Source organism: Podarcis muralis, chromosome 5 (assembly GCF_964188315.1).
Source record: "Podarcis muralis chromosome 5, rPodMur119.hap1.1, whole genome shotgun sequence".
Taxonomy (NCBI): Eukaryota; Metazoa; Chordata; class Lepidosauria; order Squamata; family Lacertidae; genus Podarcis; species Podarcis muralis.
The window spans coordinates 14,140,901-14,155,409 of NC_135659.1; the positions used below are offsets into that span (position 1 = coordinate 14,140,901).

General features: G+C 41.8%; 2 protein-coding genes across 10 annotated transcripts in view; one reads left to right on the top strand and one right to left on the bottom strand.

Annotated features, from left to right (window-relative positions):
• SWT1 (SWT1 RNA endoribonuclease homolog) overlaps positions 1–10,702 on the top strand; it is a 33,521-nt gene extending 22,819 nt beyond the window's left edge. For 8 of the 9 annotated variants that reach the window (XM_077928312.1, XM_077928309.1, XM_077928310.1 and 5 more), the window contains 4 exons: positions 1,101–1,232; positions 1,872–1,938; positions 5,474–5,538; positions 6,994–10,702. In XM_077928312.1, the coding sequence (XP_077784438.1) occupies positions 1,101–1,232; positions 1,872–1,938; positions 5,474–5,538; positions 6,994–7,099 (370 nt within the window). In that variant the 3' untranslated portion in view covers positions 7,100–10,702. The remainder of the gene's footprint in view (positions 1–1,100; positions 1,233–1,871; positions 1,939–5,473; positions 5,539–6,993) is intronic. The other variant, XR_013392847.1, reaches the window with a different exon arrangement.
• Positions 10,703–13,139: 2,437 nt separating this feature from the next.
• IVNS1ABP (influenza virus NS1A binding protein) overlaps positions 13,140–14,509 on the bottom strand; it is a 30,306-nt gene continuing 28,936 nt past the window's right edge. Inside the window, exon 15 of the mRNA XM_028732498.2 lies at positions 13,140–14,371. Within this exon, the coding sequence (XP_028588331.2) occupies positions 14,118–14,371 (254 nt within the window). The 3' untranslated portion in view covers positions 13,140–14,117. The remainder of the gene's footprint in view (positions 14,372–14,509) is intronic.

Here is a 14,509-nt window from a genome sequence, read left to right on the forward strand (position 1 = left end):
TCTTCTTGAAATCAAGGTTGTCTTATTTTTAGGCAAAATGTAAAGCATCCTAGGGTTAGTGCAGATGTGCTTGTATGCTGCTTGATGACTGGCAGCCAAATTTGTGAATTTAATCCGCTGTCAAGAAAATTATGTTCAGAGAAGTGAAGAGATTATTTGGAAGTTCTGGCTGTACTGGTTCATCAGTGGTGACTCCTTCATATACGCATGCCGTCATCTGATACAGTCACTGCAAATACATCTGTGAACAAGCCCTTAATGAAAACTGTAAAAACATAATTTGTCAAGTGGGCTTCAGTCTACCACAAGGTTTGATGGCAAAAGTTTTTTTAAAAAAGTTAGTGCAAACTGGAAGATGGCAATGCGTACATCTGAAGGAGAATTTTAAACAGCTCAGTAGTTGTTTAAAAACTTCTGCAATGGAAACATAATGCAAAAGGTGGTGTGTCTTTTCTGAGGAAATAGTCCTATTATCACTGCAGCTATACCCCTGTTCACTATGAATTTATGAATAGGATTAGACAGAATGCCTTTGCTTCAGTGAGCTCCTTTGAAAAAGAATCCGTAAAGCCCTAAAAGACCTCAGTCCAGTATATCTGAAGGAGCGTCTCCACCCCCATCGTTCTGCCCGGACACTGAGGTCCAGCTCCGAGGGCCTTCTGGCGATTCCCTCGCTGCAAGAAGCCAAGTTACAGGGAACCAGGCAGAGGGCCTTCTCGGTAGTGGCACCCGCCCTGTGGAACACCCTCCCACCAGATGTCAAAGAGAAAAATAACTACCAAACTTTTAGAAGACATCTAAAGGCGGCCCTGTTTAGGGAAGCTTTTAATGTTTAATAGGTTATTGTATTTTAGTGTTTTGTTGGAAGCTGCCCAGAGTGGCTGGGGGGACCCAGCCAGATGGGCGGGGTATAAATAATAAAGTATTATTATTATTATTAGTAGTAGTAGTAGTAGTATACATGCGATAGGATTTCCTGCCTCTGATTCTGTCTGTTTGTTTGTCTCTCTCTCTCCATCCTTGCCTCCCCATCCCATTCCTGTCTAGGACAATAGGTAGTTCTTTGCCTGTTTTAAAATTCATTCTTTTATTTTTCTTAGTCTAGAACTTTTCCAGAAGCTGGACCTCAGTACGGCTACCACCACTCAGAATATGGACTCTTTGAAAGACGCTTTTGTCGGTCTGCAGAAGTTAATGGCGGCAGTGAGCGAAATCCTAGCAGGAATTCGGCAGTAAGTTTATGTGAGCTGAATGGCGTACAGGTGACTCCCACTTATGTGGGGGTTACGTCCCCGGATAACCATGAAATTGTGAATAGTGGGGAACACCATCTAAAAACACGTTAACACCCTCTAAACGCCTGCAAACCCTTGAAAAACTTTTAAAAACCAGAAGCACTTACAAGCCATCTCCCCGCCCCCGCTCTTTTCATACCATTTTTGCAGTTTTTGTGCTCTTTTTCGGGTTGTTTTTGCCGTTTGCACACTTTTTGTTTGTTGGAGCCACTGTGTTGAAATAAGTTTCTTGGTACTTTTAGCTTGTATTGATCCTAGGCATCTGAAAAGTACACATTGGCTGTTAGCAACTACCTGTTAGCTAGTTCCAAAAACTGAACCTCCACTTTCATGTATTGGTACTAGTATTTCACAAGGCAAGGTGCCTGTATTTCAATTGTTTTATCTGTATCAAGTGTTTTTATCTGTAAGTTGCTGTCCAGAGCCCTGTCAGGGGGGAAAAGGCAACAAATAAATAACTAAATAAGAACCTCATTCATGCGGTATAAGCAGTGACTTGAAGTTCTTGTGTCATTGGGTCATCCATGTTTAAAATCCTTTAATGAGTTTTCCACTGTTTGTTCTTATCTTTTTCAGGGTTTTAGTGCCAAACAGTAGCTTTCAAGATGTCTGGGCTCTCTATAGCTTTTTAACTAATAATAAGGTAGGTTTGATTTCCCCTTTAAAGCATTTTGTAGGTGTTACGAGTACTTTATGTTGACCCCAAAACCCTGAAATTTTGTGTGCAGATAGTCCAGGGCAGACTGATTACTAGGCCAGTCTAATAATTTCTTCCTTGAAAGGGGAAACATGAGGTGTTCCCCAAATGCTTGAGGTATCGTCACACGATTTGGGAAGCAAAATCCTTTTAAGTTTACTTCATTACCATAGCTCACATCACATCAACCTGTAGAGCTGTCTAAATCAAGTCAGGTCCTATGGGGATGGCGGATTAAGCTGGCAGCCGAGAAAAATATCCCTCCACATTCTTCAGACAACTTTCACGTCATCTGACAAAGACTGTTGCCTCTCCAAAGAGGTCAGTTGAGTCTGCTGCTGCTTCACATACGTTGGTCAGCCAGCCTGGAAGCAGGGTAGATTTGCTCCCTGCAAGTCTATAAACATGTTTCTGGCTGCCTCTGCATTTACACATTCTAGTATATATTGTTAGTCTGTAATAACTGCAAGTCAAGCAACTCATTCTTATTTCTGGATACTCGCAGAGCTTTCTTAAACCAGTAATAAACCTGAGAGTTGTTGCTAACCAGGAATGAGATTGCTGCACTGTGGCTCTTTTCTTTGCCACTCTAATGTTGGAAGACCAAGGTCACATGGGGGTACTTCTTATGTGACCTCAGACACCCAGTGTCTACTGAGCAGCATAGGAAGAAACCACCGTAGGATCATTGGGCCAGCTCACACAGCCCACAGTGGCCCAGCACATTCCCAGAAACCATCACTTGGAGCTGCTGGCTGTTTGAACCAGCCTCCTATTTTAGCAGCCAACGAACCTGAGATGGAATGTCCTTGGCAGAAGACTTCCAAGTTCAGATTGAGAGCAAAGTGCTCTGTTAGTAGAACTTAATGGCACCTGGATACTATGGCAGCCAGTGAGCTGGTTTGCTAAGGGGAACCAGCCAGTGCCATGGGGACGTGTTGAAGGGGAAGGGGACCCCTTCCCACCTCTTACCTTTTGCTGTGTGAAGGTGGAGGTGGCAACAATCAGCGTCATGCACAGTTGCTGAGTGTGGACAATTGTCCTGGCAAAGGTATTGGCTGAGAACCTTGAAATATTGGATCTTCCTGCATTATAGAGCCCTATCTCCTAACTCTCTCCTTTACGACCTCTTAAGTGATAATGTAATTTACAATTTATCATTGATTTGTAGGAGAAAATTGAACTCAATAGGGCTTCATCTAATTGACTTTGAAAATTCTGACCCCAGAGATACTTGGGAAATTATCAGGAAGAATTTTACAGGAAAAAGTGTTCTCTCCACTCTTGAAGTTGCAAAGCACAACACTTGCTCTCCTCTCTATTTAAATCTCCCTTTGTGTAGAGATTTTCAAAAGGGTTACATGACAAATCTGAAGAATCATGAACTGTGCAGGCTATTTATGCTAGCCAGATTTAATATGTTTCCCTCGATGATAGTAAGAGGAAAATATTTAGCTCTCCCAGAAGCAGAGCGTCTCTGCAAATGTGGTAGGCAGGAACCTGATACGTTAGAGCATATTTTCTTTTCTTGGGATTTTGGCATTTATGCCAGAAGACAATTGTTAGAGGCCTTACAACCGCCAACAGTTTAGGACCTGCTCTCGGACAGGAATGATCAAATTACTCTAATAGTGGCTAAATTTTTGAGTGCTGTCCATGTGGAAAGACTGGGCCATTATAGAGAGATTTAGTGGTTCTTGATTGGTCGGTGATGTGGTAATATTATACTGTATTATTTATGCAAATTGTTATGCTGAATTCGTATTTTCCACAATCTGTATACGGTGTCTGTTTTAAAATGTGTGGTTTGCTATGCCTAATAAAGGATTAATTGGTATTGGCTGCTGATGTTGTCATGGGTGACCCTCCACTCAGCAGCTGGGCTTTTGCACCCAATGCTATGCTTACCCCTTCTTTTTATGGTAAAGAGAAATAAGAGTGGAAAGGTTCCTCCATGGCCACTCATGGTTTTGCTTAGCAGACTCTCTCACTAGCATGAACAACCAATGCAACAGGATGCATTTATGTTGCCCATAATTTAGCTTTATATTAGAAGTTGTTTCCTTTTAGAGGACTAGTGTAGTTCCATGATTTCAGTGATTCAGTTCATCCAAGACAGGAGCACATTTTCATTTGAGACAAGCAAGGGAGTCTTCCATTTCCAAGGTGGTTGATATTTCAATGCCTGATTCATCATTGCATGCTGTTCCCCAGAGACTGAACCAAAACTGTAACCATAGAAAAGTGGCTTAGAGCCTCTTAGGAATATGTGAGAACACCACTTCTTTCCTCTTGGCTGGTTTTTCTCTAAACTTCTTTACAGCTTGATCTAGAGAGAATTTGACATCACCACATTACTGAATACACAGCTCCATTTGCTGCCTGAGTCCACAGTTATTAAGCCACAGGAAAATACCATATATTTTCTTTCTTGTTTCATATTGATTGATTGGTTAGAGCAGGGGTCAGCAACCTTTTTCAGCCAGGGGCCGGTCTACTGTCCCTCAAACCTTGTGTGGGGCCGGGCTATATTTTGAAAAAAATAAGGAACGAATTCCTATGCCCCATAAATAACCCAGAGGTGCATTTTAAATAAAAGCACACATTCTACTCATGTAAAAACACCAGGCAGGCCCCACAAATAACCCAGAGATGCGTTTTTTTTAAAAAAGGACACATTCTACTCATGTAAAAACACGCTGATTCCCAGACTGTCCACGGGCTGGATTTAGAAGGTGATTGGGCCACATCTGGCCCCCAGGCCTTAGGTTGCCTACCCCTGGGTTAGAGCTAGGATAAAGAGATACAATTCAAGGCAGCTTCTTATGAGTAAAGTGACCAAAACATTTGCAGGAGAAAACAAATGCAGACTGCCAAGTTATTAGTCGGCCACCAAATTTCAGCTTTGTGGTATTGAATGCAGATAACGCAACTGGGCAAAGAACATCACCGACAGACTTTGCTAGCCTTTAAATTATGGGAATATAGACTCTACAGAGACCAATAGAAGTTTGCTTTGGAAGAGATGGCTTGTGTGTATTGAGCTACTGGCTGGCTGTGCTGGTCTGCATCAATAAATATATCTTTCAACTGCCATTTCTTTCACCCATGAGCTTGTTACCCTTTCTCTAGTCAATCATAAATGGCATTGATTGGTACCATACTGCTCAATAAGTGCCCTGGAGTGATGGGTCAGCATCTTATACCCTGTAAAGTAGACTGCCAGCAAATTATTTTGCCAAAGATGCCACTTTTTTCACACTTGTTTTGCATACCAGGCTGGCAGAGTGCAGGGACTGTGGCTTGACTTGGCAAAGGGCCTAGGTGACAACTTTTGTTTTAAGGACTTCAATAAAAAGATAATCTGAAGCAGCCTTTAGTTCTTTTACAGAGATGAATAATTTCCAATAGGTAATATCCACATTTCACGATTGGCGAGTCTTCCTAGACATTTCAGTGTGTTTTTCCCCCTCCTTCATAGATGCACAATAATACAAAATTTACTGCTGAGGAACTTTATGACTGCATTTCCCAAGAGGTGTACAGGTAAGCTACTTTTTATACATCTTTAATTACTGGCCATAATCCTTTTTCACTTGTTTTTTCATTATGTTGAAAACATTCTATGAGGCAGCATCTCCTCTTCCTTTCAGAACAGAGTAATTTTAGTTTGCAAAATAGTGATACTGTATTGGGATCTCTTGACAGCGGCAGTATAAATCCTATCTTCAGTATACCTGTGTACTTAATAGAGTAAATGTAGAAAACATCATCTGAAACAGATGTTTTATTTTAAGATCTTTCAGTGAAACATACCTTGTGTTGAACCTTGCTTTTTATCCTGTAATCAAGCAATGTTAAGATATTTGAAAGAGGGCATAATTAAGGCATTAATGTTCATGCCCTTATATTCTGCCTTTATGTTCCCTGTGGTTTTTCAAAGAGACAGTATTGTTAAGTTGTGTTATCAAACAGTCTTGATTGCTTCCAAGATCATAATTTGAATTAGCATCAAACAAAAAGCAGTTTTTTTTCTTTTCAGCACAGCTGCTGTGGAGCAGAATGTTTGGATGCTAATAAATGCAAAACTGGGGAAAACAATACAATTGTAACCTGAGCAAAACATAGACATTAGGGAGAATGCTTATGTAAACCAAAGCCTTTATGCTTCTGTGTGTCTCCAATTAAATTATTGTATAGAAATAAAATCATGCAGCTTATTAACATGGCCTTGATTGGCAGAACTGTCCTGTTTCATCTAATTCAGGACAATAAAATTTCATCCTTGTGGGGGTGGGCATGTGTGATTAGTTGTTGGTACTTTATACATTACAATTAAAAGAAAACAAAACCAAAGGGATAAAAAGTAGGAACTGAAGTGTAATAAACTGAGTTGCACATTGAAAAGAGAGCACCAAGGCTTGATTAAAATAAAGCCAATAAGTAAAAGTATCTCCCTTAGTAAGGAATTCCAGAGCCTGGGTGCAGCCACCAAAAAGATACTCTCCTTCCTCCTCACCAGCTGTTCTACGGAAATTGAAAATGCAGAGTAGAGACTGTCCTGATTTCAATATATGGGGCAGACTTGGGTAGGAGAAGACAGCCTTTCAAGTAGTCTGGTCTTCAGCAGTTTTGGGTTTTCAAAGCCATAACCAGCACTCTTATGAATTGGACTCAGAAATGAGCTGGAAGCCAATACAGTAGACGCTCGGGTTGCGAACGTGATCCATGCAGGATGCAGATTGCGATTTGGCGCTTCTGTGCATGCGCGACTGCCGAAACCCGAAACTAACCTAATCCGGTACTTCCGGGTTTTGGTGGGTCCGTAAACCGAAAAACACAACCTGAAGCATCTGTAACCCGAGGTATGACTGTACTGCCATTGTAACAAAGCAGTTGAAAAGTTGTTAAAAGGTAATAAGTGATCGCATTGGGACAGGTTTTAGTAATTAAATCTATGCATTTTCTTCTCTCATCCCCCATCCCCCCTCCCTTCTCCAGGGACCGTTTATCGGTTGGATGCTGCCAACTAGCTCAACTGGACAACAATATTAAACGGTGCTATGAATCTGTCTGTCTGGAGATAAAGAACAGGGGTTGGCTCTAATTGTGCAATGAGCTGCAGCTTTTGAATTGTAGAGTTGGAAGAGACCCTGCGGGTCATCTAGCCCAACCCCCTGCAGTGAAGGAACACGTCAGTTTGATGGCCCAGCCAAAGATGGACCTTAGAGCAGTGTTACTAAATGGCATTATTTGCGCTCTCTGCAGCTATGCTTAAGGTCCCAAACTATACATTACATTAATTGTGTAGTTTGGTGCTGTTCTTCCTCACCCACCCCTTACCTATATAGCAGCTGCTGAGGGGAGGGGGGTGAGGGTTAGGATTGGGACCCACAGCAGGGGTGTGTGTGGATTTTTAAAATCTCCCCAAAGCTCCTATTTGTATTAGGTATGTGTTGCCATTGGTGCCAGCAGAGTGAGGGAGGCAGTTGTAGGCAGGATAACTCAGCACGAGACTTTTAAACTCGGGACTGTAGTATGGGGGTAAAGAGCAAACCCCCTTTCCCCCCAATCCTGATTTTTCAGTACATTAAAAAAAATAAACAAACTTGCAAGGCCCAAATGGTTTTTAAGATAACGCACAATTTATCTAAAGAAATAGTAGCAGGGGAAAAAGAGTCCACATCGCAGTGATGGTAGCTTACCTCAGCAAAGATCCTGCCAACACAGTGGTCTCCCATCAGTTACAACCTCTCTTACAATGAGGCCCCCGCATCACTTAGGTATGTAAGGCACCAATCAGCAACTACAGAAATCACTTTAAACCCCTCTGAGCTCCCTCTCAAACACAAAGCATAGCCCCACCCCACGAACCACTTTTGACAGATGAGTGGGATCACTCGCCTGTGAATCACCTGATTGGTGCTCACAGCAAGCCCCGCTTTGGGCATGGATCGACTGCGCCAGCGAGGTGCACTTGTAAGCACCGATCAGCTGCTGGGCGCCGACAAGCCTTGCTTACCAAGGAGCAATTAGGAGCACACACTAAGGCTCCCAATTGTTCCTTTGCAACCATATCATTCCTCCCCTGCCCCCATGCAGCATCTGACATCAGGTGAAGGGTAGGGGGATGTGGTTTGGGGAAGGCAGACTGGTGGGTCAGAGGTCCTAACCACAATAGGTAGTTAGACCAGAAGCCAGCTAGACCCGCAGGCAGAATTTCAAATCCTCCAGCATCCTGAGCAAGGGCAGTAGCAATAGCGCTGCGGCATTTTTGCCAGTGCAAAAGCAAAGGTAACTTATCGGTGGAGTGGCAGAGGCAGGATCAGGCCCTGGTCACAGACTCCTAGGAGAGAAGGCTTGGAAGAAACCCCCAAAGACCTCCAGGAAGGACCCATTCTCAGTCCAATGGGAGGGATACAATCAGAGAGGGTTTGTTTCCAGCTACTCCCTAGAACAGGGACCTGTGATCAACTTTGGAAAATTTGGCTGGGGCTGATTGGCACTGTAGTCCAAAACATCTAGTGGGCACCAGTTTGGTGAAGAATGCTCTGTATCTTCATCCCATTATTGAATTTCTGGCATTTCATCCTTTCTAGCTTCTCTTAATTAAAACAGTATTTTTTCACTTTATTATATTCTTCCCTATTGTTTACTACTTGTCCTCTTCACTGTCTTCTCCCTACCCCCTTTCCTGCTTGGCCATGGGTCATGGCAGGAGAAGCCATTATGTGGGAGACAGAATAGAAGCAAGGCTAAAATCTCACTGTCTTGTGTGCGGTGTGTATCAGTGCCTTGAGCACAGCTGCCGTACCTTGATGACTACAGTGGATCCGAAAGAAAGCTTTCCCCAGAAGTACTACGCAATGAAATTTGGAGATCCAGTCACCCGTCCCTGCCCCCACCCTCTTGGAGTGGATGCTCCTAGAGGCAATTGGTGAAGAGAAATGTAGCTTGGGATTTGCTCACATAGTATGATTGGCAAACGTATTGCCAAGGTGGAAGGGGCTCATCGGGGCAGGGACCATTTTGAACTGGTTTGGTGATTTACTGACCACTTGCCACCAGACTGTGCTCCACACCTCTGCCTTGCACTTTTGAAGCAAAATTGAGCATCATTATTTATTCGTTTATTGTATTAACCCCCCCCCCCCAATACTTTATGCCATAGCTTACTCCTGCCCCCTCCAGCCCTTAGCAGATTCTGCCTTTGGAAGCATTCACCCCACTGTTATGCGAAAGTAGCTAGAAACAAGGGCAAAAAAAATGGCTAGTCATTCTAAAACCATTGAGCAAGCTTGTGAAAGCAATGTGGACCTCCCAGCCCTCTCCTGAAACAGGCACCTTTGACACACGGCGTGCTTCTAATTCCTCCGAGGAATATGATGGGGACTCCCCATCCCCCAGGACTTTGCTACAGAAAAGTTCCAGATAGGAGGTCTTTCCTTCTCTCAAAGAAAGAAGATGAGAAGTGGAGAGACGCCATTTGCAGTAAGTAATGAATACTCCCATTTTTTCTGCTTTACGCTGGCCTAGTTATGGCAACACAGGACTTGTGAACTGTTAAAGTGTATTGTGAGTTCCCTATGCTGGCACAGTATGGAACTACCTTGGCAAACTTGACTTTCACCCAGTCAATTTAACTCAAGGCTACGATTGCAATCCTATGCATATTTGTTTGGGAGTTAAGTCCACTTTTGAGTGAAGGAACCTAGGATTGCATTGCACAGCTTCATTTGTTTAGAAGGATACTACACAAGCCTTTTTGCGTCGCTGCCGGTTTCGGAAGGCTTGCCTTGAGGAATTTGCTCAAATAATTTCTGCAAGCGGCTGTTTTGATAAACAAAAGGTGGCACAAGGTGTGTTCAGTCTTTCTCCATCGTGGCACATGGAGGAGGGAGCAGGGCCACAACCCCAATGTGATTGTGCAAATGTGTGCAAATGCAATTTTGCCAGTGCAGCGATGGGCAAAAGATTCCTGCATTGCAGGGGGTTGGACTAGATGACCCTTGTGGGCCCTTCCATCTCTACAAGTCAATTATGGCTAGATGCAAACAGTAAAAGGCTAATTTTAGGGCTGATATCTCTGACTTTGAGGGGCCAGGAGCAGCAGACCAGAGACCTAGAGAAGTCTCACTAAACTGAAAGGGATTTCACTAATTATATAAAGATACTGACTGCGGCTATGCACATTTTGGGGTTCAGAAGAATATAGTGTTATATTCAATGACACATGGAACCACTGCTTTTGTTTTGCTTCTAATTGATTATAGATAAGCAGTGTCTCAGCTGCAGTCAATGTGCGCAAGCAGAGGAGGGTGTTTTCTTTAATTTATTGTCAATAAATACTGTATTTTGTCTTATCTACCTGTGCTGGTCACATGGTTAGTTTCTGCTAAATGTTGGCAAATGAAAACAGGGACTTTGGGGGGGGGGGAATGGAATAGGTCTTGAAGTGAAAGCCAAAATTAGTTGTTTTATATTGATATGTCCAAAGTTCATATAAATTATCAATATTCTCCCTAAAGCTTATTTTTTTTCAGCCCAGTTTATAGCTGTTACCTAAACAGCAGCCAACTTTTCATTGTATTAACATGTACTGAAATAAAATTTGATATTATTTTTATTCAGATATTCTTTTTAAAAATTGTTAAGATCTTAATAATTTGAGCTATTCTTTTATTAAATAGCAGTTCTCTGCTGAATTGTCTTCTCTTTGTTACCTGTACATTTGTTGGTCAACTAAACCGGGGGTTGCAAAGCTTTTTGGACACTTTAAATTTTGAGGGAGTACTGGGGAAACCAGTCACTAAATGGCTGCCATAGGACATGGCATAATTCAGAATTAGAGAAAGTACAATCATGCTGAAGTGTTTCCCATAATTGGTATTTCCAAGCTAGGAACCTGAATTTTTGCCTGCCATAGAGCTGTTAATAACACATCAACCCTGCTCTCAAAGGCTGCCATCCTGTACCCTTTTACCTGGGAGTAAGCCCTATTAAACATAATGAGACTTAACTTACATGCTACATGTCTATTCAGATGCGACTATGCAGTGAATTCTTAATGAGTTTCTGGTCTTTAGCTGTGGCATAGCAGGAAACATGGCTAAAGCCTCTTTTAGAAGTTTTCAGGTTTGCATGTTTTGGGGTAAGAGGGGATTCTTTAACACAACTTACTAGGAACTACCAGATCTCAGACACGTATACTGGAAGAAAGATGCATTCTGGTTGCAAGGGAGAAAGGAAGGACAAGCTAGAACTTCCATGGACTAGGAAATAAGGACAGGGGCGAGAGTACACTATAATGGAATTAGGGGGAAAACAGCTCTTTAAAACCCCAAGGCTTTCGATTGCTTGGTATTCAAACAACCCCCTTTTCACTCACAGGTCTGACTTCACTCATTGGCTAAAAACACTGAAGTAAAACATACTTGACCCTATGGCTAGTAATTTTGTTTTTCATAATTGTTTTCACAAAATGTAAACACCCTGCCTCAAACCATAATACATGAATGTTACAGAAATAAGGAAATGGCTTTGTCACTTAAATGTAAAGTGATCTGTTCTGCTTAAAGTAAGTAGGAAACATGTTAAGTTTAGGAAGTGAGACTCTGTTTACAACTTGTTTCAATCTTTGATTGCTCAAATTCCTTTTAATATGTGTATAAACGAAATCCTTTTTAAAAACAAAACAAAAAAAACCCAGTTTTTGCTTTCTACAACCTGAAAAGTGTTCTGCTTCCTTCATAAAGTCCAGGGAAAGCCCACCTTCCTTTTTAGTGTAATTTCCTAATTGTGTTAATTTTCTAAAAGATGGGAGTATAAATCCATAAAATAATCTTGAGTGGTTTATGTATTCTTAGATGTTTATTTTTTATATTTAGCCAGTAGGAGCTTAATTTTTGGCACTGCTATCACTAAAGGTAAAGGTAAAGGTACCCCTGCCCGTACGGGCCAGTCTTGCCAGACTCTAGGGTTGTGCGCTCATCTCACTCTATAGGCCGGAAGCCAGCGCTGTCCGCAGACACTTCCGGGTCACGTGGCCAGCGTGACAAAGCTGCATCTGGCGAGCCAGCACAGCACATGGAAACGCCGTTTACCTTCCCGCCAGTAAGCGGTCCCTATTTATCTACTTGCACCTGGGGGTGCTTTCGAACTGCTAGGTTGGCAGGCGCTGGGACCGATCAACGGGAGCGCACCCCGCCGCGGGGATTCAAACCGCCGACCATGCGATCGGCAAGTCCTAGGCGCTGAGGTTTAACACACAGCACCACCCGCGTCCCTTCAATCTTTAGTTGACTATAAAATTATGATTGACTATAAAATTGACTATAAAAAAGTTGCACAAATTCCTTTTAATATGTGTATAAATTAAATCCTTTTTAAAAACAAAAAAACCCAACTCAGCCTTTGGTTTCTACACCCTAAAAAGTGTTCTGCTTCCTTCATAAAGTCCAGGGAAAGCCCACCTTGCTTTTTAGTCTACTTTCCTAATTGTGTTAATTTTCTAAAAGATGGGAGTATAAATCCATAAAATAATCTTGAGTGGCTTATTAAGTTAGTTCTTGGTATGAGCTTTCGTGTGCATGCACACTTCTTCAGATACACATGTGTATCTGTGTATCTGAAGAAGTGTGCATGCACACGAAAGCTCATACCAAGAACTAACTTAGTTGGTCTTTAAGGTGCTACTGGAAGGAATTTTTTTTTGTTTTGACTATGGCAGACCAACACGGCTACCTATCTGTAACTTGAGTGGCTTATGTATTCTTAGATGTTTATTTTTTATATTTAGCCAGTAGGAGCTTAATTTTTGGCACTGCTATCACTAGAGAAGTGTAATAATCTAGGAACAACATAAATATATTATCCTGCAAGATTTAAATATGTACAGACACTGAACAGCAAGAATCTCATTTTTCTTTTCCTGGTGAAGTTGACAACCAGTTTTCTCCTGCAAAATGAACTAAGGTTAGATACGTCCTGGTTTGATTCTTGTCCCAACTAGGGAGAAGCTACATGCATATATTTGTTAAGCTGAAAAATGATGCTAGGGATACATGGGCAACTGCTTCATGGAGTAAAGAGCACTGGGCAATCTAGACCATTAGGAGAAAACACAATGCAAGGATACTAAACAGCCATTGTTAAACAAATGAAGCACAGTTTTTAATTATAGCATGTTTTTTAGGTTGCGGTAGAAAGATACAAACTTATACAATAATTTTCAGATAGGTAACTTTGCTAACACACCACACAATTTTAGCATTTTGCAGCTCTGCATGTTTATTACAACTGCTTAACCTAACAACCATACAGAAAAAGCACCCTCTCTAAATCAGTTGAATTTCAGAACCAGATTCCCCGCCCCCCCCTTCCTTACACTATGGCCACGTTCAGAAACTCCACTCGAAGGCAATGAAAATCAATATTGCATACTTGGATTTCATACAATGTAGCAGGAAAACAAAAATGAAAGGCTCTCACACATGAAGAAACAGCATGTTTCACTTCAGTTTATGAACTTTTGAGATTTTACTCACTTTTTTGTTTCAACATTATTATTTCATGTCACTTCAGAATATAACAACTGGCTATGACTATATTTATATATAAAAAGTTATAAAAGGCAGTCAAATTGGCAGGTGTGTCAGCTTTCTTTTATATAAAGCCAAAATCTATTTAAATAAGGCTTATTAGATTTCCCCAGTTACGATTAAACAAAAAAAACTCGAACAAGGCCTAAAAAGCATTGCTCACATTGAAGACTCACTATATTTCCTGCCGGTACCAGAAACAAATTCTAAGGTTAAAGTATTTGTGTGTGCAAATTGGCAAAACAAACATTGGGGGAAGCTCCTGAAATGATATGCCATCAGCTTTCGTTCTAATTCTCTCAGAATTATCAACTTCCAGCCTAAAGTAACAAATCCTAAAACAAAAAACACCCTGCACGTCTTCTAAAATAAAAATATGTACAGCATATTAATAGTATGCAATATGCAAAAAGCTTTTGTGTTGCTGGTGGCAACTTAACACCCCCCGCCCCCTATTCACATGTGTACCTCTACTGACAATTACATCACTAAGCCTGTTAGTTTTAAAGACACTCCTCCTGTCCGTCAGAATTTGTAGATCTTTGTGTATGGGCTCCACTCATTGGACTCTGGGTTGTAGACTTCGACTGTGTTCAGAAACTCATTGCCATCAAAGCCGCCCACTGCATAGATGGTGTTGGCCACGGTTGCAAAACCGGCATTGCTTCTTGCGATGGTCATGCTGCCCATCATCTTCCACTCGTTCTTAGCAGGGTCATACATCTCCACGCAGCTGACAGCACGCGAACCATCGAAGCCGCCGCCAACAAAGAGTTTTCCTGTGGAGTGGATAGCAGTCAGTCTTCAGTAAAGTGTAGAGGAAAAAACCACGTTACGGGCACAAAAGCTATGCCGCAACTGAAATGTTAACTGCATACCGAGCAAGGTTAAACATACTGCTTGAGCTTTCAAAAAAT